The sequence below is a fragment of the Mchenga conophoros genome, linkage group LG12 (assembly GCF_057382185.1).
Source record: "Mchenga conophoros isolate Kocher_MC1m ecotype Shallow Benthic linkage group LG12, M_conophoros_male_GT1.1, whole genome shotgun sequence".
NCBI lineage: Eukaryota > Metazoa > Chordata > Actinopteri > Cichliformes > Cichlidae > Mchenga > Mchenga conophoros.
The window spans coordinates 16753674-16780749 of NC_140537.1; the positions used below are offsets into that span (position 1 = coordinate 16753674).

At 40.9% G+C, this 27076-nt stretch overlaps 1 protein-coding gene across 6 annotated transcripts in view; it reads left to right on the forward strand.

Annotated features, from left to right (window-relative positions):
• LOC146562381 (multiple C2 and transmembrane domain-containing protein 1-like) overlaps positions 1-27076 on the forward strand; it is a 148125-nt gene that overhangs the window by 80427 nt on the left and 40622 nt on the right. For 4 of the 6 annotated variants that reach the window (XM_085294086.1, XM_085294088.1, XM_085294089.1 and 1 more), the window contains exons 4-15: positions 176-255; positions 1430-1541; positions 2866-2904; positions 7210-7374; positions 7676-7806; positions 8551-8737; positions 16920-17013; positions 21545-21647; positions 22098-22200; positions 22778-22879; positions 23331-23405; positions 25594-25713. In XM_085294086.1, coding sequence (XP_085150212.1) covers positions 176-255; positions 1430-1541; positions 2866-2904; positions 7210-7374; positions 7676-7806; positions 8551-8737; positions 16920-17013; positions 21545-21647; positions 22098-22200; positions 22778-22879; positions 23331-23405; positions 25594-25713 — 1311 coding nt within the window. The remainder of the gene's footprint in view (positions 1-175; positions 256-1429; positions 1542-2865; positions 2905-7209; positions 7375-7675; positions 7807-8550; positions 8738-16919; positions 17014-21544; positions 21648-22097; positions 22201-22777; positions 22880-23330; positions 23406-25593; positions 25714-27076) is intronic. The other 2 variants (XM_085294087.1, XM_085294092.1) reach the window with 1 other exon arrangement.

Consider the following 27076-nt stretch of genomic DNA (forward strand, 5'->3'; position numbering starts at 1 on the left):
GTGCGGCAACAGTGCTAACCACCGTGCCACCGTGCTGCCTATATGTCACCTAGCTCTAAAATGTCTTTCTTTAAGTTAATGTTAAATATTTCTGTAGAAGTTATAAAGGGTAAAAGGTCTTCATTTGTACCATTGCTGTACTTAAAGTAGCTGCTTTATATTTGTCCCTTTGTAGGTCTTTGACTATGACTTTGGACTTCAGGATGATTTCATGGGCTCAGCATACCTCTATCTGGAGTCACTGGAACATCAGAGGTCTCTTTCTCTTATTTGACTTATAATATTTTATTACCTGCCTTTTTTTTTAATGCACTTTTACACCCTTAGTCTTTTTGATTCCCTATTAAGTAAGCAGTCTGATTGACTCTGTATCTATGGATTGCCTTCAAAGCCTGTACTAGCAAGTAGATATAGTCTTTGACTTCCCTCTAGTGGCAATCTTTGGTACTTCAGCTCATATTTTCATGAAGCTAAACGTTTGCCTGTGAAACCATAGACAGACATACACTGCAACAAATATCCCTGTTATTTAAAGTAATGTACAGACATATTTATTTTTACAGTTTGTTACTGTAAAATTAAATATAATATAGAACATAGAATATAGAACATGACCTTTATAATACAATGAGCTGATAGACTGGTATCATATGGTCATTTTCGTGTTTCCATTATAATCTATATTAAGAGTTTAATACAGTAAAATTTATCGAGTAACTGGCTTTATAAGTACTGTACATCTAAATCTAAGCTTACAAAAACAAAAGGAATAATGTAAGTTTGTAAAGTAGCTCAGATCCATCAATATTTTTGATAATCTAAGTGTACTGTGTTTTTACAGCCGTTTGTTACAGTATAAAGTATAGTATCTCAAGTGGAATTGATTATTTTGCATTATATAGTGTGAACATCTCAGGGAAAAGGCACATGAATATGACTTTGGTTACCTTGGCTTGTTTTATTTCTAGTCACATAGGGGCTGGGTGAATCTAAACTGGCAACAGCACACATTTACTCTTGCTATATGCAGGTGTTATTTCTGATAATAATGATGAGTCCAGTCTAATCGGTTGCCCTAGTAGGCAATCAGTGTGATGGGAAGTCAGCTTACACAATATACTGTTTTTACAGAGGAGAATATGACCTCATGTAAGAGGTCATAGAGCAAGTATAACTCAGCGCTTTTACACCTATGACAAGTTAAGACACCTGCCGTAAAAACTGTATAGACCTTGAAAGCGAATTAGTAAAAGGTTAAATTAGCTCGATAACTTGTTTATGTTGGCTGTGTTGATGTTAACATAAAATTCACTAATAACGTCACAGAGTGAATTTTTTTAATCAGATTTCCACAATGCATTTTACTGCTTGTACACTATATATGTACAGGAAACAACATGTGAATATGGCTTATTGTTTATATCCAAAGGGCACTGGACGTGACACTGGACCTGAAGGACCCACAGTACCCTGAACATAACCTGGGTAGCCTGGAACTATCCGTTACTCTGACACCAAAGGAGGGAGACGTGAGGGATGCTGTAAGAAATCTGGAAATCTATAATAACTCTGATTTTTCATTCATCTCTGTCTTTTCATGCATACACCACAAATCCTCCTTTTTCGGGGGAATCACTCTTTTATTTTAAAATAAAGAGTATCGCATCCCTACAGTAGATCAACATGGATGAATCATATTCCTAATCCTTCACTTTAGCATCACTTTTCTGAAAGACACTAGAAAGGTCAATAGTTTTAGGACATAAATGAAGTTCAAGTTGTGCTAAAGAACAATGTGCTGGTTTCGTTCAGCCTCACTTAGTAGAAACTCAACTCAGCAAATACATATGCATAAACTAAAGTGTAATGAATATGTTGTGTGGAAAAGTTGCATGTTCAAAGAGCACTGGATCTTCTTTCCTAATTATGTTAGCTCGTGCCTCTGCGGACGTGCAATGGATTTCGGAGTTGCATTTATTTATGTTCAATTATTTGTTTGGTTAATTGGACCCCTGCATGCTCGATTCAGACCAAGGCAGAGTCATGGGGGAAATATTTTATTCCTTTTGATCTGATGTCTTAATTCTGCAGCTTATTTGCTACTGTAGTTCAGAGAGTCCACAATTGACAGAACAAATAAACTCTATTTAGGTTAAGCACCAGTTTGGATTTCTCCCACTGTGAAAAATTGAGTACAAGGTTATAGTAATAAATTCTCTCTGTTGCCATCTACTGGTACGAACCTGTAAGATGGAATATATAACTTTAATTCGCTTTTTGAGATCCCCGAGCAACCGATGACAACTCAGCATCAACAATGGGACTTTACTCAGTTATATTAAAGTTGATGAGCGTTTGTTTAACACGATGGGATTTATTTCTTCATTTTTTTCTCAAAAACAGAGAGGGCCAAAATCTGTGACATAGTGCGAGGCAGTGAAGAAGACTCGATGCATTTTAAGGAGATTTTTATATCTTGCCACCACAAAATCTATTTGTGTGTCCAGCAAAGTGAAATACTTAATTAGAATAATTCAAATATGTAAGCAGGTAAGAGCTTTAGGTGCTGCCTTTGCTTGGGTCTACGATGGAAAAGGGCAGGAAGAACAAGTGTATAGAAAATAATTATTAAAATGTGTGAAATTTATCAACAGGCACCAGTGTATATTATACAAATAAATAATTTCTGACTCCATAGAGTGCTTATACTGTACACTCACTTAACTTGCATGATTGTGGCTGCCCTACTCTCCCTGTCCCCCTCACACCCCTATCACTGACCTCCATGCCCTTTAACCTCTGGCCGTTCAGCCTTTAAAGGGAGATACTGGGGGGTTTTCTGTAACCGCTTTGTCTCATTTACAGACCATGCTTTTGAGAAGGAACTGGAAACGATCTAGTAAGGTAAACTAAAACAGCATGTAACTCATGAAACCTCTAACTGTACTGTAACCCCACTACCGACCGCACTGCACCTCACCTGTCCTTCTTCACTGGTGTTCTGGTACATGGATGGAGTCTCCGTGGCCCTTCCCTCCTCCCTTCCTCCGTTTCCTCCTTCCACAAATGTGGTATTGGCAGTTTTTTTTTTCTTTAATATTTCTCCAGTTCTCATTGTCACCAGCTTATTTTCCACAAGCTGCAATATACTTTGCATCTGCTGAGGTTATGTCAGCTCATTTTTGGAATGCAAGTGAGCTTAAAGGTGAACTATTCTTCGCACATGTGAAGGCAAGTCATACAGTCAGGTCCGTAAATATTTGGACAGAGACGACTTTATTCTGACTGTGATTGTGTACATTACCACAATGAATTTTGAACGAAACAACTCAGATGCAGTTGAAGTGCAGACTTTTAGCTTTAATTCAGCGTGTTGAACAAAAACATTGAATAAAAATGTGAGCAACGAAATCGTTTTAACACAATTCCATCAGTTCAAGGCCTCAAAAGTAATTGGACAAATTTAATAACTGAAAATAAAATGTTCATTTCTAATACTTTGCTGACAATGACAGCCTGAATGCTTGAACTCGTGGACATTACCAGATGCTGGGTTTCCTCCTTTTTAATGCTCTGCCAGTCCTTTGCTGCAGCAGCTTTCAGTTGCTGTTGTTTGTGGGCCTTTCTGTCCAAAGTTTAGTCTTTAACAAGTGAAATGCTCAACTGGGATAAGATCAGACGACAGACTTGGCCTGTAATAAACTCCTGGGTTGCTATGGTTGTGTGTTTCAGTATTATGAAATGCCGCTCAATCAATTTGACTGCATTTAGCTGGTTTTGAGCAGACAGTACGTATATGAACACCTCAGAATTCATTTGGCTGCTTCTGTCCTGTGACACATCATCAATAAACACTAGTGTCCCAGTGCCACTGGCAGCCAAGCACGCCCAAGCCACCACACTATCTCCGCCATGTTTTACAGATCATGTGGTATATTTTGGATCATGAGCTGTTCCACACCTTCTTCATACTTTTTTCTTGCAATCATTCTGGTAGAGGTTGATCTTGGTTTAATCTGTCCAGACAATGTTTTTCCAGAACTGTTATATATATTCTTTTTTAGATGTTTTTTTAGGGTTTTTTTTTTTTGGTTTTTTTGCAAGCCACTCATAAGCCACAGTCTTATGAGTGGCTTGCAAATTGCAGTGAACCCTCTGTACTTACTTTCATGGAGTCTTCTCTTCATGGTAGACTTGGATATCGATATGCCTTCCTCCTGGAGAGTATTGTTCACTTGGTAGGCTTTTGTGAAGGGGCTTCTCTTCTCCATGAAAATAACTCTGCGATCATCCACCACAGTTGTCTTCCATAGATGTCCAGGTCTTTTTGCGTTCCTGAGTTGACCAGTGCTTTCTTTTTTTTCTCAGGATGTGCCAAACTGTAGATTTTGCTACTCCTAATATTGTAGCAGTTTATCAGATGTTTTTTTTTTTTTTTTCTGTTTTCTCAGCTTAAGGGTGGCTTGTTTCAACTACATGGAGAGCTCCTTTGACCTCATGCTGTCTGTTCACAGCAAAATCTTCCAAATGCAAGCTGCACACCTCAAATCAACTCTAGGGCTTTTATCTGCTTGAATGATAATGACATAATAAAGAATTATCCACCATCTGCCCATTAAATAGCCTTTGAGTCACTTTAAAAAGAGGTTGGCAGGAGGAGCTGAAACTCCTAAACCCTTCATCCGATCTGACTGTGGACACCCTCAGATTAAAGCTTAGAGTCTGCACATTATGTCCATGTCCATTATAGAACTATAATTGAAATATGTTTCTGTGAACAGCTCTCCAACTATGTATGGACCTAACTATATGTGATATAAATATTAAGGGTGGAGGAAATACCTTACAGTCAGTAGCATTTTTTTTCAAGAGCACTTGCTGTACTAGTTGTAAAGATCAGCAATAATTGTTAGAACTTTTATTAAAAACTTGCTAACTTTGGTGCCATTTTTGTGAAATCAGTCAGTAATAATGCAGCTTCAGAATTTTCTTTTTTGTGATTCCACTGATTTTTACACTTTGAAGCAGTTCGAATCATTCATCAGTGAGATCTCTGTGCTTCTTCCACCCTTGATTTGCAGTGCATTGCAGCTATTATGTGGGAAAATAAGGCAGATTTCTATTCTGGGGTTTTTAAGAAGTCCTCTACAGCAAATACGCTGTGAGATATGAAGTATTGTTGACTTTTGACTTTTTTACTGACTACAGGACACTTCTAGACCCCTTTTCCATCCAGTGAAAAAACATTTTGACGTCATTATGAGTTCCCATCTTGCCGCACATAAGGGGCTGTTAACTTTTGATTTCATTTTTTGTGATTCTTGTTGGCTGTGAGGTTGAACAGAAAGCATGCTGTTTGATGTTCCGCTTCCTCTTACTGGCTCGTGCATGATGCACATACCTTGTCTGTTCTTTCAATTCAGCAATTTTAGTGACAGGAACAATTTTGAGCTCAAAATTGAGTTTATTCACACTTTTATTTTGTTTGTTTGTTTTTTTTACTCACATTTCACTTTTAGTGTTATTGAGATAGAAACTTTATGATATCCACCAAGAGACATTTGAAGTATGTTTGGTTGGAGATGGGCAGGCGTCCTGCTGTATCGTGCCTCCCCAAACCAAGCCTTTGAAGCCTTCAAACTGTGCCACCCTGCCTGTGACTCGGGAATTCACTGAAACACTAACTATTTGCTTTTGCTACCCCACCAAAAAAGCACTGCTTGCCTCTGTGTTGCATACAGTACATAGTTATTTTTACACCACCGCTTCTTCCTTAAAGAAGCATATATGACTATTGAACCCACTGTAGAAGATGCAAACTTTAAAATAATAATTAGGAGGCAGAGGCATGTTAATACAGGTCTCTCTAACTTTACCACAGGGCAAAATGCTGATTTTGGGAATATTTTTTATATGTTTTCTGCTTCGAGAGGGCTGGCAAAAGTTTAACCCTGTGCAACACAGTATTAGTTCTTAAACTGTATTAAAAGACTTTCAGCCTGTGAACATCTTTGTGTATGCGCTCCATCCTGCTGTGTTCTGGCAGTGAGATATGGATTCCTAATCCAAATAGCCCATGGTTTTCTATAACAACAAATATGTGGGAACAAAAAAGAAGGATGCAAGGGAAAAGGGATTGTGCTCTAATACAGTAGGACATAACAGCGACCTCTCATCATTAGCATATAGCGTGTTGGTAGCAGTGAACGGGAGCCATGGAGGATGTGGGAGTTGCTGTATGGGAGGTTGGATTTAATGCAGGGAGCTATTCCCAATGTTTAATGTCTGGAGAATGGAAATTAAGAAGCTCCATCTCTAGATCAAAGGCCTGCGCTTGCGAGGCAGGGTTTGTTCAGAGTTTAATGAAATTCACCCTCAAAACAAAAGCTATGCTAATATGTTCTTCCTAACAAGGAAGGAGGCGAGAGCAAGGCAGAGGGAGAAAGTGGAAGTGTATTTGTTTGACAAATAAATAACCCTGCTCTTTGTTTTAGTGAAGGATACTGACACGATTCAAAGAGAGGTTAAATAGGCCTGTAAGTGCTAAGAAAAGTGTTGAGGGTAAAAAAAGACTTAAAATATGGAGAATAATCAATCTGAATTACAGTAGTTTACAGTAGCCAGATGGAATAATAATGTACTGTACAGAGGAAAACTATAAGTAACTGCGAGGTTCCCCAAGTTTTGGAGTAAAAACTGACAAGTCTGTTCCCTTTTATTCCTTTTTCTAACATAATGTTTAGAATATGTACAATAAAAATGAATATTCACGCTGCTGTACCCTGTTTAAGAATAAAAGGAGGTTATGATACATATTGTGCATTTTTGCACAAATATGGATGAAATGTTGATACTCACAGTAATAACGCTTTTTAGCATTGCCAAGAAATTGTTCACAGTAAGTGGATAATGCAGTGCTGTAATTTATAGCGAGGCCCTGGCATGTCAGGTGAACTCATACATAGCAAATTACCTTGAATTACCACATTTTATGTTCAAGTATTATCTTGTTTCTTGTGCCTGCTCTTTATGTGTCGCCTCAATGCATTTGATATCGGTTATTTTCCAGTGAATGAAGTGCAAAGTGTATGCAAGCCTTGATAAATTGATGAATGCTGCAATTTCTTCTATTTTGTGGGTTTGTTTCTATGTGCATGCAAATGTATAAATGTGTACGTGTGTGTTTGTGTGTGTGTGTGATTGCTGCAGTATCAGAGTATGCGTCTGTCGGATGTACACCGAAAAGCCCAGTTATGGCGAGGTATAGTCAGCATCAGTCTCATAGAGGGCCATGGCCTGCAGCCAATGGATGCCAATGGTCTCAGTGACCCTTACGTCAAATTCAGGATGGGTCACCAAAAGTACAAGAGTAAGGTAAGCCACACGAATGAGATGATGTTAAGATTATAGAATTTTGATAAAACTTTATAATTTTCGAGTCACCAAATATCAGTATCAGTCTTTAAAATCAGCTCTAGTTGTGTGTTATCTTTCTGCAGGCATATTTACATTTTTTATGCTCTTTATTTTACTTGTTATTTCTTTATACTATTTATTTGACTCTCTTTATTTTGATAGCGGTTCCAGCTCATATATTATCTAACAAATTATAGCTCACATTAACAAATGGACACATGGGCAGAGTGAATGTCCTTGTTTGATTTTTTTTTTTCAGACAATTTCAAAAACGCTGAACCCTCAGTGGAGAGAACAGTTTGATTTCCACTTGTACGATGAGCAGGGAGGCTTTGTGGACATTACAGTCTGGGACAAAGATGCTGGCAAGAAGGACGACTTCATGGGACGGTACGATGGTCTTTACCGGAGCGTCTGGATATTTTGTTTTGTTTGCTTTTTGTTTTTTTGTTTTTTTTAATTGTATGGTTGATTAAGGCTTACTGCTTATTCAGGCTGATAAAAGGTGCATTTTAGTAAGGGTTAGTTTTAGTACAAAGTTGTCTTATTTGCCTAATTCTCAGCATTGATTATTGCAGAGCATCTCAATCCTGTGCATATTGAAACACTGCCCTACAGTCTTTCATAGTGAGAATGATTTCTTTCATTTGTCTTTCATCAGAGTGGATGTACTTGAGCAAACCTTTGCTTTGAACTGTTTGGCCCAAGTAAAGCAATTACTGTTGGCCTGCCTCTGTTTTAGCTGTAGATATATTAAAGGCATGCTAAGAAATCAATTCAATCAAGAGAAGATGCTTTCTTGTGTCTTCTAAAAGGTATTAATGGTGTCAGCTTTGGCTGAATTTCCGTCTGTTGCTTTTATCTTACACAAGATGTTTGCTTATTAAGTGATGCTTAACTTCAGTTAGTGAGGTGATAAAAAATGAACAAAAGAAACCTGAGATTCTCTATATTCTTCTTTTATTTCACGGGCGCTCTGCAGTAATTTAGACACATTTCTTTCTGTAAACACAAACCCCTACCATGACTTTGTTTGTCTCTTTTAGTATATAAGGCCTGCAGTATGTTTCATTGTCAGTTTCATCACAAAGTCTACAACTTTCTCATTTTGTGTCTGTTTATTCTTTTCTCTAGGTGTACCATTGACCTGTCGCTTCTTAGTAAAGAGCACACACACAAATTGGACCTGCCACTGGAAGAAGGTGAAGGTGTTCTGGTGCTGCTGGTTACACTCACTGCTTCTGCTGCTGTTTCCATCTCAGACCTGTCAGTCAACATGTTGGATGACCCGCACGAGCGGCACCAGATCAAGCAGAGATATGTGAGTTAGCATTTGAGTTTACGTTAAGCTGTGATTGCATTAATAATTTTGTGAGGAAAGTACACAATATGTTAGCGCTTAGCAGTGGCGTGTCTAGAAAATTTTTGTTGGGGGGGCCAGGTAGGGGCACAGATTTGGAGAAGGGTGGCAGATGTAATTGGCAGATAATGTTAAAAACAATTCTATTAACCATAATTCAATAACCCTATAAACCTAATAACTGAATGCGCTTATTAGAATGAGATTTTAACCACTACTGTGCAAAGTTTTTAGATACTGCGTTCCTAAAGGACAAGAGATACAATCAGTGTTTTGTCAGTGTTTACTCAGCATTCAAGGACATCAATATTTGCATAGTATTTTTACTGACATATAGTACACATATGTTTTGGGCAAAAACATTTTTGAATATTAAAATACGAACATCTGTAACAAACAATTGACAAATTAGCCAATGCAAAACTTTATCTGCCTGTTAAAAAAAGAAGATAATCTTCTCACAAACTGGTGTTTGATTGTGAAACAGGAAAAAAGTGGGGAAACAACTGAAAAGACTAACATTTGAATAAAACCTAAAGGCAAGTAAATACTTTCTATGCTGCCTTATGGTAAACTTTGGTAATATTGATAAAGAACAACACTGGCTGATGATGAAATCCAGTCAGCTGGCATGGTGACACTGCCAGTATTAACCTGCAGGGCTGGACTGGGACAGAAAATCGGGCATTTTGACTAGAGACCGGCCCCCCAGGTATTAAAGCCATAAAGCCTTTGACTGAAAACAAATGCTGTTGTGACAGTGATGTACAGTCTTGTTGGTATATGTATGATTTCTATACATTTTACGTCAGATAAAAACTTTGGTTGTAAGATTTAGATAATTATTTAATAAAAGCTAGGTATTTTAAATGAGAATAAGAAAGAAAAGTATTTCTTTGTACCCCCCTCTCCCTGTTAATGCCCTACCTGCCCCCTGGCAACACTTTGCTAGACCCGCCCCTGCACAGTTACCAGCTGTCAGCTGCTTAGAAAAGGATCCTGGTGTTATTTGTCTCTCAGAAACCGTTCATAACTTCCCTTCAACTCATTCATGTCACCTAAAAGGTAAACCTGTTTCTCCATCACAGCTCTGATGATTCAGTAAGGACATCTCCTGGTTTCATCTTCATGTTTCCCTCTCACCAGATAACCAAACCGACATCATGACCAGCAGCTTTACAGCTGTGGCTCCAGCAAACATCAGCTGATACTAGAAATTAATATTAAATAAATTCTAACAACAGCTGATCAAGCTTAAACGTGCTGCTGTTGTTTAGCGCGACATCTGCTGGTTTCCTCTTTCTGGCACAAAGTGGGCGATAAATAAACAAGAGAGACGATCAGCTGATCATTGATCAGTTTCATGATTGAAGTAGCAACAGGAGAGGGAGGGGGGAGAATGAGAGAAGAAGAGGCAGCTGTGCAGCGTAAAGACAGAATAACTCCAGCATTGTGTCTTTTTCCATTCTAGCTGAAGTTCGGGACAAACTGCGTCTCTTCTCAGCTCAATACGAAACGTGTAATATTTTCTCTGATTGAGGGACCATTCCATTTTTTTAAGGAGCCGTTGGCAACTCTACTAACTAACCTTATGAATAAAATAAAGTTCACGATCAGTAACATCATAGCACCCACCCACCTAAAAACTCCATCAAGCTGGCTAGAACGCAGTATGAGTTATTGCAACTGAGGGTAAAAAGTCAGCACAACGAAAATAAACTCCACCTAAACTTAGTTTATATCTGACCCAGATAGACTGCAGCTCATAACTTCTTACCTGAAGTTCAGTTCACCTGACACTCGGACTGGCGGCTGTCTCGGGGCTCTCCTCCTGCCTCCCCTTCCCTCATCCACCTGTTGCCTCTGTGGAAGCCCCGCCATAGCCACCACCAAACAACTGAGTCATTTTTACACATCGACCTGCATCTGGCCAATCCACCACCTCTCATTGTTCATGCCATTACAAAAAAAATAAGTCACCGGGCAGATGCCCGGTATGCCCGATGGCCAGTCCAGCTATGTTAACCTGCAACCAAATCTGCAGCTCCATACAGCAATGTTACGACTTAGATTATATCTTATAACTCATAACTCTTATGTTAGCTGCCCTCTGTAGCATACTGTCTGAAATATTCGACGGCTGCAATAATTCTTTAAGTGTTATTTTTTTCCTTGGTATTCTAATTTCGCCGAAGTTTACTAAACTCAACAAACTCAATATTACTTACCGGGACATTTATTCTGTCCTCATTTTCTTTCACCGAAAAATTGTTTCCTGCAGTGACGTCTTTCTGCTTGGCTCTCCTACCTTTGCTAACGTGATGCACATAGCGCAGAAGCCGATGCTGCATTCACTTACACTCGGATATCTGAGCGTCACCGTGAAAACATAATCGTACATTTGATATTTGATTGAATTTTATTGTTTTGCCTTTGGGGTGGCACCTGGGGTGGCCAGTCTGGTTGGGGGGGTGGCCTGTGCCCCCCCAGGCCACCCCGCTGGACACGCCATTGGCGCTTAGGAAAAGAAATTACATCAGAGCTACTCTATATCCATATACTTATAGGTATTTGTATATAGACATATACCTGACAGTGTGGCAAAATGGCCAATCACATTTTGTGAAGAGTAATTTCTCTCATCAAGATGTCTTTTTTCACAAGCCAGTGTGCTTAGATTTGATTTATAATTAGATGATGTGAAAGGCAACAGAGTAGGAGATACAGAAACGGATACGGGGGTTGAGAGGTCAAGAAAGCAGTGCAAGCGGGTTCAGTCGTTTGACTGAAAATGTCCGAGCTCATAAGCCAGTTATCGTTAAGCTAGAGGGAGACAGACAGTGAGGGAGAAAGTGAAGGGCAACGAGCAAGCGGGAGAGAGCCCTAAGGCCCCATCTGCTTCAGAGGCCCTCCACTCAACACAATGGTTTTGTGTCTTTGTCTTAGTCTAGTTAACCCTTCACACCCTGTCATCTTTACATCTTGATGCAAAAAATACACACACACACACACACACACGCACACACTTAAATGGATTTGATTCAGTGACAGCTTCCACACAGGGGACATTTCTCTGTCCATCAACAGAATTATGTGTCATGCTATCTCTCAGTGCTGCAGCCAAATTTGTTTCACTGTAAAATTTCATTTGACCATATGTAGGATATTTGTTTGCCTAATTGGTTAATTTGAGTTTCACCCTGATTTATTTATTTATTTTTATGACCTATTGGATTTAATTGTCTGGGCGAGTTGTTGGAACGTATGTTGACTTAAACAGATCTGCTTGTGTACATGTGGGTGTATCATACGTGTCTGTGTGTTTTCACCCGGGCTGTCGGTACTTGTGAGATTAGACAATTTGTTTGGATTTCTACATCTGAACTGGTACCCAGTAGCACATCCTAGCTGGTGTGTGTATGCCTCTTTCAATGTGTGCCTAAGCTGCAGTTGCCGAACATCGGTGCCACGACCTACATAACCGTGGCGGTGCCTTATTGGCTAGCCACGGGAGGTCGACCGCTCTGCTACGCGTTGCAGAAACCACACAACATCAGAGGGGGGAGCTCGAGGACTGAGACACAAACACGCTGTGCCTCTCCTGACAGTCACAAAATGAGGGCTAGGAGAATGGGTGCGTGTATGTGTGTTTGCCTGAATGTGTGTAATAGGGGGCGAGGGGTAAAGGGTGAGGGTTGCGCCGAAAAGGGAAGGCGTGTAAAATGAAAAGAAAAAGCTATTTCACCTCTCTCACAACTCATGCAGACCCCGTTTTTCTGCTCGGTTGAAGGCGACACATTTTACTTTCCTCACCTACCTCTTTTCCTGCTTCCTTCTCTCTCCTACTCCTCTCTCTCTCCATTTCTCTCCTGCTCTCCCAGCAACCTCAGTTCTTTGTCTGTTGCCGCTATGGCTCCTGTTAGATGAAGGGATGGCGAGATAGAGGGTGAAGGAAGGTGGTGGGGGGTTGCAGATGGAGGGGCATGGTGAGGTCGGTTTGGAGACTTGAATGGTCTTTACCTATTAACATATTCCTTTTCCTCAGACTGGCAGTCTTTCAGTTGGAGAATTTAATAAAGATGTACCTTATCAAAGAGCACTGCTAAGACCAAGTACCACCAGTAATACATAACAGTGCTGCTCAAAGCCTACTAATCTGCCCAGTGTGTGCATGTGTGGATGTGTGCAGGCGTAGGTGTATGTGTAGGCACATTTTTACCGACTGGTATTATCTGCTTGAAAAATCAGCTGTCCAGCACAAGCCTGCACAAAGCATGCACTACTGCTAGCCATAAACAAGCTCACATGTATGGACATGTGCAAAAAAAAAAGCGTCTACCTGTGTGTAACTAATAAAATGGCAGGGAATCGCAGCTTTGAAAAGCAGATACCTTCATAAGAAAACTCAAAATCGTCCGCTTGTCGCACCCTTCGGCAGCGTAGACACTCTGCTCGTGATGAAAAGGCGCACAAAAGATAACTTTAAGGTTAGGTGTAGCAGTGGATTGCAAACACACCTACATGTAAATCTAGAGTTTTTAAGAAGATATTACTGTCTTCGTTTTAGAGAATCATTGTGTTCCAAACTGGAAATGTCCTTGTCACTTTGTTCCACACAAACGCTACGAGCGCACCTCAAATGGCTGCAATTTGTTTGGTTTTTTCCCCAATTCAATCTGTGGCCATTGATGAAATACGATAACAGACATCTGAGTGCGGGGACATTTTGATAGCACTGAGCTCATTAATATCTTCTGAATTGTAATAGATTTTTGTGTCTGTGTTTTTGCCAGGTCACTGTGTGCCTGCGTGCGCTTGCTTCTGCATGTGTGCGAGTAAATGAATACACAAGATTTTCTGTGCCAACTAATTTGAATGCATCTGACAATGGAGATATGCAACATGGTGCAATGCACTCACTCATAGGCAACTACCTTAGACGTTCTATTGCTCACTGTAACCTTTCCTTCATCCCTAATTACTGTTTCCCAGAAGTAGAAAGGGATGAAGGCAGAGAGGGAAAATGAGAGAAAGAGATTTATGCATTATGATGGCAAAGTAGCACACACACTAATGGCTCTTAATGGGCTTGAGTTGGCCACAAGATGGGTGGATGAGAGGAGGAGGACATGGTGACCTCCACTAAAGTGGTGGTACTTCACCATACACCCCCATGTGCTGTGTTGCACGCATGCATACACACGCACACGCATACACACACACGCACACCCCTCGACCCACTTTGGAGCACTGCTCTAAGGTGAAGCAAAAGGACACAACCTGGACAGGAAGTGAAATAAGGGGCTGCGCTAAGTTGTGAGATGAGCAAAGAGCAACTTTGGCAGAGACTCTTAAAATAAAGGAGGTTTTGGGGATGCAGACAGTTTACAGCAGCCTTCAGTTTGTGCAGGTTGTCACAGAAGCACACTTAGAGCTGCTAGAGGTGATGCCAGTTTGAAAAACTCTTGCTATAACCACGCCTCAGGTTGCGTGCAGGCTCGATTTGTTTTAAATAAGAGATGGCAGCTGATTAAAATCCTATGCAGGGAATCTTTGATTGTTCCATATCAATGAACATCACATAATTTTTACTGTGTCTGTTAACCAACTGACCTATAACTCTATAAATGCTTTAGTATAGTCAGGCAATAGCCTTCCCCTTTTTCAGATGCTTATCATCATCAGCCACACAAAATTCAGACAAATAAAGTGCATAATATATCATTCAGTTAGGCTCACATCTAAACCCGTTAGTGTTTAGATTATGTGAGAGCCAAATGTTTACCATTAAGCCCTGAGGATGTGAAGTTAGTGGACAGCTACTGGGGTGCTTGACTCCAAAACCTACAGCTGCCTTGCATGAAATCAGAGCGAATCAGAACCATGTATATATGTTTGCGTGTGAGTGTGAAATGTTATGCGGTGGTGATGAAAGGTGACATGCTGAAAAGATGACAGTGAGTCATAAGTCTATGCCGGCGCTGATTCACTTTGTGTGTTTATGTGTCTGCGGAGTGCGACAGAGACGGGAAGAAGACATCATAGTGACAGGATGTCAGTCAAAGACAGGGCGGGGGTTTGTCTTATGAAAGCCAACTCTGTGTCCTTTAATTTTCTTCTCCACCCTCCTTTTTCATTTCCTCCTTATCCCCATAATTCCACCTGCGAGCTGATGAGGGTGTGGATGGAGCCATAAGTGGGGCGCTAGGGGTAGGGGGGGTCGGTCTTGGCCTCTTTTCTGTCTTTCCTTCTACCTGTCTATCCAAGCCATCTATTCCTGTCTGTCTTTCTGATGAGGATTTGAATCCTTGTGGAGGTCGGGTGTGTTCTTTCTACCAATCATGGATTGAGGCTGAACTCTAAAGGTCCCCTCAGGGAGTCCGTATGGTGGGAGGAGGGGCTGAATTACATAGGAACGTTTCGGGGGGGTCTCAGCATCAATACATTAAAGAAGTCATTTAGTCTTGTACCATTTTTGCATATCTGTGTATTGAGAGGAAAGCACACACGTATTTACAACATTTGCTTTTGATTGAAATCTGACTTTAACACAATTTTTAATCTGACCAATAACAAAGTCAAAACTGGATACATTACAGAGATTAATGTCCAGACCCCCGTGCCATTTCTTAATACTCCTCGCTATAGGCACACTTTGATCATTGCCAAAAAAGTATTGATCTTCGATCCCCAGCCCAACAGCTGGATCATTCCGATCGCGGCGTGTTTACTGTTTGAACTCTAGCACACAAACTGTTCAGCTATTAGTTTGCCCTTGCCTCTTCCTCTGCCGCCCCCCACATGCCCTCTTGCCGACTCTTTTCTCCCCTCTTTCTCCCCCGCCTTCTTTGCTGCTCACCAATAATCACAACAAGCAGCTGTATCTTCAGAGAAATCGTGCCTTAAAAATCGAGAGTTGTCCCCTCTCTCGCGCTCTCTTTCTGTATGTCTCTCTTTTGCGCACTCTGTTTCTCCCCCCTCTCTTTCTTTCGCACACTCTCCCCTCTCATCTCCTTTAGAGAGCGTTTGGACAATGATATCGCTGGAAACAGGCAGAGTCTGACAGAGTTGGTAATAATGAATTAAGTCTGTAGCCTGGCCCTGACTCTGAAATTTAAATTATAATTACTCCTTTGGGGATGGAAGGGGTTATTGCCAGAGAGAGAGAAATAAATTGAAGTGAAGTGCATTTCCACTCTGCTTTTAAGACACGCCGACATGCTACTCAATTTGGCCCGAGTGTAGGTTTTCTATGCATGTGTTTATACCTGAGAATCTGGGTGTGAACAAAAGCACAACTTTGCGGTTGCATGTGTGCGCGACTGGTCACGCCTCGTGGTCGCGCCGATGATCTCCACAGGTCTTCGTGAGATTTACAGACTCATTTTTACACAGTCATCCTCGTCCTGGTTATTGAAACGTTGTGCATACAGTGCATCCCTTCTCACTGTAGACTTCATGTGCTCTGTTTGCCTGCAAGTCATTCGTCACCTATTATGTTTCCTCAGCACATTATGTTTTATCATATTTTTCCCTATCTCTCTGTGTGAAGCAAACACAAAAGAGGCACATTAATATCAGTTAGATCTCAGTGTTGTTGTTGTTTCTTTTCACATTATCCATATAGAATAACTTCTTGCTCTGTAAAAAGCTAGTTTTCTTTAAAACAGAGTATAAATGTCTTTGCATTTGAGATAGCAAAAACTGTTGTGCAGTAACAATTGTAACAAACTTCCACAAATTTCCCTTTCAATGCTAAAGTCTGTACAACTTTGATGTTATTCTACTTAATAAGATGCTTCTGAAATCAAAGACTCCTATTATTTTTGTTTGCTGTTGTCATTTCAGCACTGCTCCTCTACTTTACCGAAAAATTCGGTAAAATCATAACATTTAAAGGTAAAAAATTAGGAAACGCTTGAAATAGACATGCACAACTATTTCATTAAATTTAAATCCAGCCATTTCTCCACTAGACCCGACTCGATAAATGCCAGCTCTACATTTTCAAATAAAGGCTGGTAAAGGACATAATCTACCCTTTCCTCTCTTTATGAAATGTCAGGCTATTGACATGCCTTTCACTTCGGTGCTAATTTGCCATCCTCTTTGACCTTTCACCCCTGTTTCTGGGATGTTTCAGAGCCTCTGGAGGTCATTCCACAACCTGAAAGATGTCGGCGTGGTCCAAGTTAAGGTTATCAGGGCTGAGGGCTTAATGGCAGCAGATGTCACAGGTAAGACACTGACCTGTAGTCCAAACAACAGTGCTGTGCCCTCTGTAGTCCTCATTTGCTGTACATTTCCATAAATTAGTTTCTATATATAGATTTATTTTTAACTTAGATTCATGCTCATATATTTATACACTTAAAAAGTTTTGCTGATGTTTTGCAATTTCTGTTTCTGCTATCACTTTGAGCACTGCTAGAACATCTGATTGGTGACACTATCAAGACAAATATATATCTTTTGCTCTAAATAACTTTTGCATAATGTTCGCATCTAGACAGCAGTTTCCTCCACCAGCAATCTGCCATAAATCTCACCAAAGATAAAGTCAGGGCGTAATTTTTGTTTAAGGGATGATCTTTTACGAGACTCCTCAGAGAGAGTTAAAGTCGACTTTGTGCAGGACGCTAAATTTGTCTCTGCATTTTTAGAAAAGATGCAGGCTGCTCATTTGAATAATAGAGAAAAAGTACACATTTGAACCAACAAATCACTCTCATCCCTCCTCCCGCGCTCTCTCTGCTTGCTCTCTCTGAATCCTCCATTCTCCATTAATTCTTACTTTTAATTAGGTCTACAGTGGACAGGCCTAGTTTTTCACTCTGTATTATCTAGTAAAGGGAGAAAATATGTGTGTGTGTGTGTGTGTGATGGCGAGAGAGAGAAAGAGAGTCTGGAGTTTTATTCTATTTGAAACATCCATAGTCCCATTAGCAAACACAGAGCGGAGCTGGTTGATTTTGGGTTATTGCAGGGAGCGGCTGGAGCAGTCAGAGTGCAAGCCAAATGGTTCCCTGGTTCATGTATTTCACTTGGAGCATAAATTTGCTCTGCGACCATATTGGGGAGTTCATCGTTTGTTTGTCTAAGCTTCATGAATTCCTCTCGGAATATAAACGGAGGAAAACTGCGGATTGTTTATTAGCCGTTTGTCTTTCAATTTGTCTTTGCCGGTTTGATACAGTTATTGAAAACATGTTTTTTTTTTTAGAAGTATCTCTATAGCCTGCGGAGGTTTGAAATTATTGCAACAGACTAACTTCACAGTAAAATATGACATGCCTTGGGAACTAGCGGTAATATTTTACTTAGCATGTGCTCAGGTTGGACTGGTATCTAACATTTGCAATAGTTTGGACGTTATAACATGGGATACATATTAATTAGATTAGCAAAGTAAAAAAAAGTTTAAAAGCAATTTAAATAAAAAAAAATTTGGTTTCACTGGAGAAATGTTTTTACACTCAACATTACAACTTTTTTTTGTCATAGCCAGAGAGACTTAAAATTAAGACAGTTGAATGTAAAAATGCCTTTAAATTTGTATTGCTCTCGAACTTAAAAGCAAATCTTTTAATTTTGCTCCAGAAGCAGCCTAACCCCACAGTCAGTGGACTGATACTGATAACAGACAAGGCAAAGGGGTTGTTTTTAAATGGCTTGTGCCTGTTTTGAGTCTGATGCTGTGTGTGTGTGTGTGTGTGTGTGCTTGTGTGCGTGTCACTGGCAGAAACAATAGCTCTGTAAGAGCCACATAAGAGCCCTCACCACATGAACACCCCATTTTAACAACGCAGACCAAGAGAGGGTCAGGAGCAAGGTGAGAGAGAAACAGAAGGACAGACAAACAGACAGAGACAGGAGAGAGAGAGAGAGAGAGAGGAGGTCAGCGAGCGAGAAAGAGTTCACCATCTCTCTCCCATTCAGCCAGCCCGTCTCCTCTTCTCTCTTTTTTTTTTCTTTCTACTCCTCCCCTCTCTCTTTCGCTCTCTCTCTCTCTCTGGCCATCTCTCTCTCTCTAATTGGAGTGTTTTTGTGGAGTAGCTCCACTCTAGCCCAAGTAGGATAACTGAAAATAGTCTCTAAAACCAACAATCCCTTTTGTCTGCCAGCTCTTGTCCCTCTGAGTGGATGCTATACTCTTAGAACATTTCAATAGTGAAACACACACACACACACACACACACGCATGCGCGTACCTACCGCAGCAGCATCACCAGAGACACAGAATGTGTACCCTGCCAGTGAAGTCTACATTTAACAACTTGAATGGTTGGTAAATATTGCAGCTCATATCGAGTGACCTGTTAAAATTAACATGGTAATGCACTGGTTTACATTTTAAAGCATGAATTATAATTAACTGTGATAATTCAGGGGCACGAGAGCGCCGTGCGTTGCCTCTACAACCTTAAACTCCTCACTGACTCCAAGCTTTCTCTGAGGCAATTACAGTATGCTTCCTCATTTTCTATACTGTATCCATTTGCCACTTATCTTAGAGCACTCTGAAATTAATTTGAGCCCACTTCTTGCTGCAAACCCTTCGCCACTGTCACAGAGATGGGACCCCGGTGGTGGTGGTAGTGGTGGTGGTGGTGGGGGAGCTTTACTCAGACATTACCTGGATGATCACTGAGTGGAGCTCAAACCCGAGCGTGTAATTGGTTAAGACAGCTGCCTCTGGTGCTGGTGGCCAGTAAGGTGAAAGTTCACCATCGGTAACAACTGGCTCTCTGCAGCAACACAGCCTGCCGTGTCATTAAAAAAAAGAATATTAGAGAGAAAATGGGGGGGAAGGGACGGACTTCTGCAGAAATAATTTCCATCTCCTAATTTGGGTGATTGCGTCTAGATTTAATCAGATTTGGTCTGTGGCAATGACATTATAATTGTGAATGATATGGACACTCTGGGATTATTAAGAAAGATTTTCTGCGAAAAAAGAAGTTTTTCACTGGTTTAATCATTTCAACCGTATTTAATTGTGGTTTAAAGAACAATTGCATTTAAAGAGAGACGGCGAGGTGTAAACAGAGAGGCACTGAGAAGCAGGTGCCCGAGCCTTTTTTCTTTTGTCTATTTTAACGTATCTTGTTTTCTGTAGAAGTCGTAGCTGTCAATATCCACTTGAAACACTCTACATCAATGGAGCGCCACAAACAGATATGAAAGGCAACGCCTCTGCCTCAGCATTGATCACAGTGACATTTACTTTGCACACCCACTAAATGTCCTGCCCTTGTCACAACATTTGGAGAAAATCACACTAATCGATGGCACTCACACACACACACACACACACACACACACACACACACACACACACACACACACACACACACACACATTTCCTATGGCCTACAAACACAGGCGGGCACACACTTTTCAGGGGCTTTGAACTCAATCTCTTTTTTATCGAGTTTTATTATGCAACAATGCTGTTTTTCAGTGTTCAGTATTCCCAATACTTTCCCTGGAAATTTGCCAGGGAGATTTTTTTTTTTCTCGTCTTTTTACTTAATGACCCAGCCTTTTCAAGTGATAGGTTTAAAAAAAACATTCGCAGCGGCTCCCGACAGTTTTTAATAAAACATAATGATCAAAGTCAAAATTAAGAGTTTTGTTGTTTTTTTTAGTTCACTGAAGGTAGGTGGGCTGGCAAACATAGGGAGCCGGTCTCGCTGTTTTCTGTGTACAAAGAATTTGAAGTGAGAGATGTTAGTAAACAAATCGGGAATATATAGGACATTACTGGTTTTGATTATGATAGCACAGTGTGCTATTCTCAGGAGGAGGAAGCAGCTCCTTCTCTGTCTCTCTCACTTTCTCTCTACACAGTTACATAACTGTAGTAAAGTTTTCTTGGAATTAATTAGCATTTATGAATATTCTTTATACTAAACCATATAACAATGATAAGTCTGTTTAAGTTTTAGTTTAGCAGCACTCCTTCATTTGTGATCCTTAATTTTCAGCGTGATTCAGTTCTTATAATAAATCCAAATTTGGATGTATGTTTTTACTTTTAATTACCATAAAATATTACTTGAAAACTAGTCCTCGAACTTAATCAATTTCGGTTTTTAATCATTTAAAAAAATCTTTTTAAAAGTGCTTTTATTCATCTCTCCATGTAAAAAATGCAGAAATGTTTTCTCTGTTGTTCATTCATCATATAGTTTTGACATTATGTGCTTGCGTTTACTCGTGCCATCGTGCCGCTGCTCCCCTCACTGCTGTCTTCGGAGGAGCTGCGTTTCTCACGCTCCGTGACTGGCTGCCTTTATGTTCAGCTCACAAATTCTCGGGCCTTCAGAGCACCTCGACCTCTGTGTTCTCCGCACCACCCATTTTCAAAGTCTTCTCTGGCTTTTCTCTCTCACCCTTTCCTCGCCACTGCCCAAGGCGCAGTCGTCCTGAAGCTTATCTTCTAGTTGTCCATGGAGTCGGGATGCTGATAGAAATGGCTTACAGCTTTTACACTGATATACTGTTGTATAATATTGGGGCTAAAAATGAAAGAATCATTTCATTACAGCTCTGATAAGTACAGGGTATTGGAACTGTCATGTGACATAAGGGAAGGATGCTACAGTATATGTCTTAACAGTATGAGGTATTTGAGATAAACAAAGCTGTTGGAATTACTTAAGATTCTCAATTTAATTTTATCTTTTCACTTAGAAGGATGTTCTTTCCTTCTTTTTGTTCTCGTTTTATTACATTTTATTTTTATTTCTTTTTGCTTGCCAGGTAAGAGCGACCCATTCTGTGTAGTGGAGCTGAGTAACGATCGGCTGCAGACGCACACCGTCTACAAAAACCTGAACCCAGAGTGGAACAAGGTCTTCACTTTGTGAGTGACTTTAAGAGTGCCCGTATGTCTGCACGTTCATGCATGCAGGCAAAAAAGTGACACGTATCCTTGAGTAAACAGTTTCATTAAAAAAGAAAGAAGTATATAGAAATTATTCAATTTTTCTTGTGACTTTCATCAGCTCATTTGCTACTTTAAAAATATGTCCTGGACCATTTTGAGCAGTGAAAAGATCTGATCGTCTCACTTCTATGTTTAGATTTATATTTTCATGAATTTTACCAGGAAATCTATTTATAGTTATTATTTTATTTAAGTCTGTTTATATTTTTTTGACAAGTAATGAGGAAATGTGAAGCATTTGCAATATCTTGTGTTTTATTATACAGTTTTTAGCCTGTTTTCTCTGTATTTAGTATTTTCAAAAGCCTATTTGTGATGCTCCTTCAGTATGTGTACCACTGGTGTTTGTCTTTGTGTATTGTCCAGTAATGTGAAGGACATCCACTCAGTACTTGAGGTCACCGTTTACGATGAGGACAGAGACAGAAGTGCAGACTTCCTGGGAAAAGTGGCTATTCCTTTACTAAATGTGAGTCAAAGGCTTGTTTCTGTGTTTCTTTATTTTTCCGCCTCCCTTGGGAAACAAAAACTAAAAATGAAAATGAGATATAAAGAGCAGAGGTTATTTTTTGCAGCTTTTACTTATGACACTGTTATAATTTCGCGAAAGAGAAAGAGATGACAGGAGTGAGAAAAAATGGAAGAGAGGCTGAGACGAAAGAAGAGATTGATAGATGTGAAGAACGGAAGTTAGGGGATGAGAGACGATATGAAAATGACACTGATGGAGACGCTGAACAGTGTCATTTGAAAAAGAAATGTATATATAGACATAAGCATCTGTCTTATATTCATAAAAATAAAGCCTGTGAAGGAACTGTGTGTATAATATACCCGTGCTCTGCTGTACAGTACGATTCCCCAGGATAGTTAATTTCTGTTTGACAGAGCTGAGCTGCAGTGGGTAATGAACAGGTACTTGTCAGAGTTGCCACAGTTGTTTTGGGTTCCCTGTCAGCGCCAGCAGCTGGGGTTCAAAGGTGGCCCGGGGAGCCGATTCAGCCGGGTATTGCCAGACAGACGCCTGTCATGTCCCTCTCCCACAGATCCAAAATGGAGAACGCAAAGCCTACGCCTTGAAAAGCAAGGAGCTGACAGGGCCAACAAAAGGGGTCATCTTTCTCGAAATAGACGTGATTTTTAATGCTGTAAGTCTTTCTTTTGCTTTTTTGAGCCTCCTCCCCGATTTTCTTTTTCTATTTTGCCCCCCACCCCCTATTATCCTCTCTTGTTCTCCCCAGCATCATCCCCCTCTTCTACGCTGCTGTTGTCTTTATTCTCTTTGCCACCCCCCTTCCCTCGCTTCCCGTCTCATCCCTCGTCCCTTGTCCCTCATCCTCGTTTTGGCTTTAATTATCGAAGACTCCCTCTCAGCAGCTTTTGTTCGCCCATTCACCATCGCTGTGTGTGTCCCTTTAGCGGCCATCTTGCAGCTTTCTCTCGCACTCTCTCTAGCCTCTGACATGGGGCACGCTCTATGCTTGTGCTGCCATGTTGTGCCAGTACACAGTCTGTTTAAAAAAAGATCTGAAACAATCAAGATATACTAATCTCTCTCTCACCATTTGCGGTTCACGCCGCCGCTTGTGTTTATTCCAGGTGAAGGCTGGTCTCAGGACGCTGATTCCTATTGAGCAAAAGTATATCGAGGAGGAGCCTCGAGTGTCCAAGCAGGTACATCATGAGCCAAACTGTGTCTTCTACCACTCCGCCTTATTTTTATCTGTGTCCACCGCCGCACCCCCTATTCTGCTTAACTGTCTGAAGCAAAACCAACAGCCCTGGTGAGTGGCATCTTGTAAAGCACAACAACTGTGTGGGCAAGATACAACAGGATGATTGAAGGAAAAACAGCATTTTGTTTCTCTTTTTTTCTCCTCCCTTTCCTCCTCTCCCTCTTCTCTCATCTCTACCCCCTCGCATCCACTCTGAGTGGTGAATAGAAATGTCAAGCTGTCAGCTCTGGGGTGCATAAGTAGATTGGCCATCCTTATAGTTGGCCCTCTTTGCCACTGCTGCTTTGCACTTCATTGTCACGCTGCTCAGTGTGGCGGCACCACAAAGAGATGAATAGTAGGGGCTGGCCCGCATCAGACGTGTCATATGAGTGACCGTTTGGGCTCAGCAGTCAGTGTTGCACCACGCACAGCCGAGCACAGCCCTGCCTAACATAGCACAACACAGACACCAGCTCCCACACCACCCTTTTGTCAGCCCTCCATCTATTCCCTTCTTTTCCTCACTGTTTCTGCCTTTGCTTTTTCTGATGATTCCCATCTTGGCCCACTCTGAGCTTTTTTATCTCCATTTCACCCCTGACACACAGAGATGACCTATGTCAGCGTCTCGCAATGATGATGTCACTCGCTGCTTTGGAGGGATTGCCCCATGAGGACTCTTTTGTGTGATAGCAGCTCCCCTGCTGTTGCTTGCTGCTCAATGAGTAGACACGAACCAAAAATAACATAAAATACACACACACACACACACACACACACACACACACTGCCTGACATCAAAGGCGAGATTTAATTCTAATTATGGTTTTTAACATAACCAATGACTTATCCACTTTCATAAGTGATCGAAAAAAATAACTACAGACTGGGATTGACATAATAAAAAATGAATAATCTCTGTTGGTGTTATAGCAAAGAAAAGTATAACATCTACATGAAGTAAACATGCTGAAGAATGTGCAAGTGGATGATTTGAACTCTGAATGTGATCCTCTGATGTGGACACAAAGTAATCATAACCATAGTTTGGCAACAAATATTGACACAGAGTGGAAACGAGTTCAAATCAGCTAGCATCAATAAATTGAAGCCACTGAACACATGAAAATCCTTATTCTAGTGCTGCAGACACATATTATATAGGCACTTTACACACACATTAAAACACACACAATTTCCCAAGGAGTAAAAGAATGCCCTGGAATATTTTTAAGTGCAAACTGAAGCGACAGTTTTTTTCCTGTGGGAGCACTTTCCCCTGTTGGTGACCTGATTGGGTGGTTGGCGTTCTTGCTGTTATGCTATTCCCTGAATGGCTGGCAACCCAGGGGGAGACCGCAGTTAGCCAGTTCTATCTCATCTCTGGCCAAATGCCTGGAGAAACGCCCAGGGAGGAGAATCCAGGGACTGCTTTGGATTTTCTTTCTATTTTATTATTGTGCTAAACTTTATCACTAGGATAACAGAGTTAAACAAACACTGTGAGTTAGCAGTGGTGGCCGATCAAAACGTATATCGCTGTTTAAGTAGAGACATCACATCGGCATCCTCAGGGTGCTCTTAAGTACTGTGATGTAATAGTGAATCCAAAGTGAGGTCAAAGATGCAACTGTCGAGCTGTATTACGACGGCTTCATTTAATTTTTACAAAGACAGTACAATGAGACACTTTAGGGCTAGAAGATTGCTTATTAAGACTTAATAAGAATATGTTGTTAATCAGCTATGGTGCTGATTAACATAACTTGAAAAAACTTTGGTGTTTTTTGCTAAATGGTGGTAATTTCTCACCTTAACTAAATGTGAACGAGAGAGAAAAGTGACCCCCTATAACAGTAGGTCACCTCAAGTGTCTTATCAGGGGGACTCTGACAGCTGTGCTTAGATGGATCGTTTTGCTCCCGTTTTATTTCCAACACATCTACCTGTCACACCGAGCCTCGTTCCCCCATCTGGTTGTTTACATACCGGATATACCATTTTCACAGTGAAGCAATAAATCACGCACAGCATGTTTACAACCCCATGATCCGTTCCTCGGTTTAGCACATTTTTGACCTTTAAACCCTCGCTTGCATAAACTTTTTTACTTTTTGTTGTTTCCCTTTTTGTTTTTCGCCCAGTTGCTTTTGCGCAACTTCACCCGAGTTAGACGCTGCATCATGGTCCTGATCAACGCGGGCTGCTACATAAACAGCTGCTTCGAATGGGACTCTCCGCAGAGGAGCATCTGTGCCTTTGTGGTATGTGCATGTCCCATCAAATACACAGTAAATGTGGCATACCACACATAAAGCTGCACATTTACAACATGACAGGTAGATTTGTGTGTGTGCGCGTGCGTGTGTGTAATATATGTTTATTTCTTACGTGCAGTTGCTTGATTGATGGATCGTGCTGTGTTGTTTCAGATGTAATGTAGGGAGAAATTTGTACCTAAATGTAATTGCTCCTTTCTTTTGGCACTGGAAAAATCACATAACCTGTGCCTATTGATCATTCTAAATGTATAACCATATATTTAACTGGTTGCACTTTGTGCGCGCGATAGAGACGTGCACACACCGCTCACCGAGAATGCAGGACCGTGTCTGTTAACAAAGCAAGTATCCTTCACTCATAATTTAACAGTCTAACGCAAGAGACTATTGATGTCTCAAGCACAGTCAAGCGCATCCCAGGCAGACTGTTACTCTCACTCTTAGATGTCACGCTGTGATACACTGGATTAAGTTTTTTTCTGTTCTTGTATTAATTGCACACATACACACACATGTCGTATACTTTATTTGGCACTATTGGCCTTGAGTCTCACTTACTAGGAGTAAGTGGAGGGTTGGTGTTGCAGCTTAAACACTATTTTATTAGACCCATCAGATGTCCAAATACTGAGAAAATGCAGCTACAATCTACTGAAGGGTGACAAGCTGTTCTTGCAGACAGTAGAAATTGCAGGCTCCTTCTCTCGTCGCCCACTGGCCTCGTCTTCATCCTCTCTCTCTCCCCCCCTGTCATCTGTGTCTGGTATTAAAAGGTGAAGTGTAATTGGACAGCAGAGCTATCAGTAAAACGACATTCTCCTGCAGGGCAGCGAGCGGCTGCATGGAGGTTTCTACCCCAAATATGACAGAGCAGACATTTAATCCTGTCTGGTTTAGTGTCCTGACTTAAGTAGCTACAGGACAGGTGGACCCAACTTGCCCCAGCCCTTTACCATTGGATCACAGAGCATCTTCAGCAGCAGACATTAGACATTAGCAGCATTTGGCTGGATGACATCAGTTTAATCTCTCCAGAGGGTACGTGTGCGCGCGCGCGTGTGTGTGTGTGTTTGCACAGCGGGTCACAGTGTCATCACAAGACACGGGTCAGAAGAGACACGGTATTGATCAGTTAACATTTTCCTCTTTGTGTGAGTGAGCACATTTGTGTGCAAGAGCTGGCTTGTGCATGTATTTTCTCTCATGTAAGACTGAGCTAGGCGGGAGTCCTTGGGTCTTATCTTTTTATAAATAAATGAATGTGTCAGACAAATAAAATGTCAAGGAATTCACCCAAAACAAGGTCACTTTAGAAATACCAATCTACATGGGGAGAGGAGAAAAT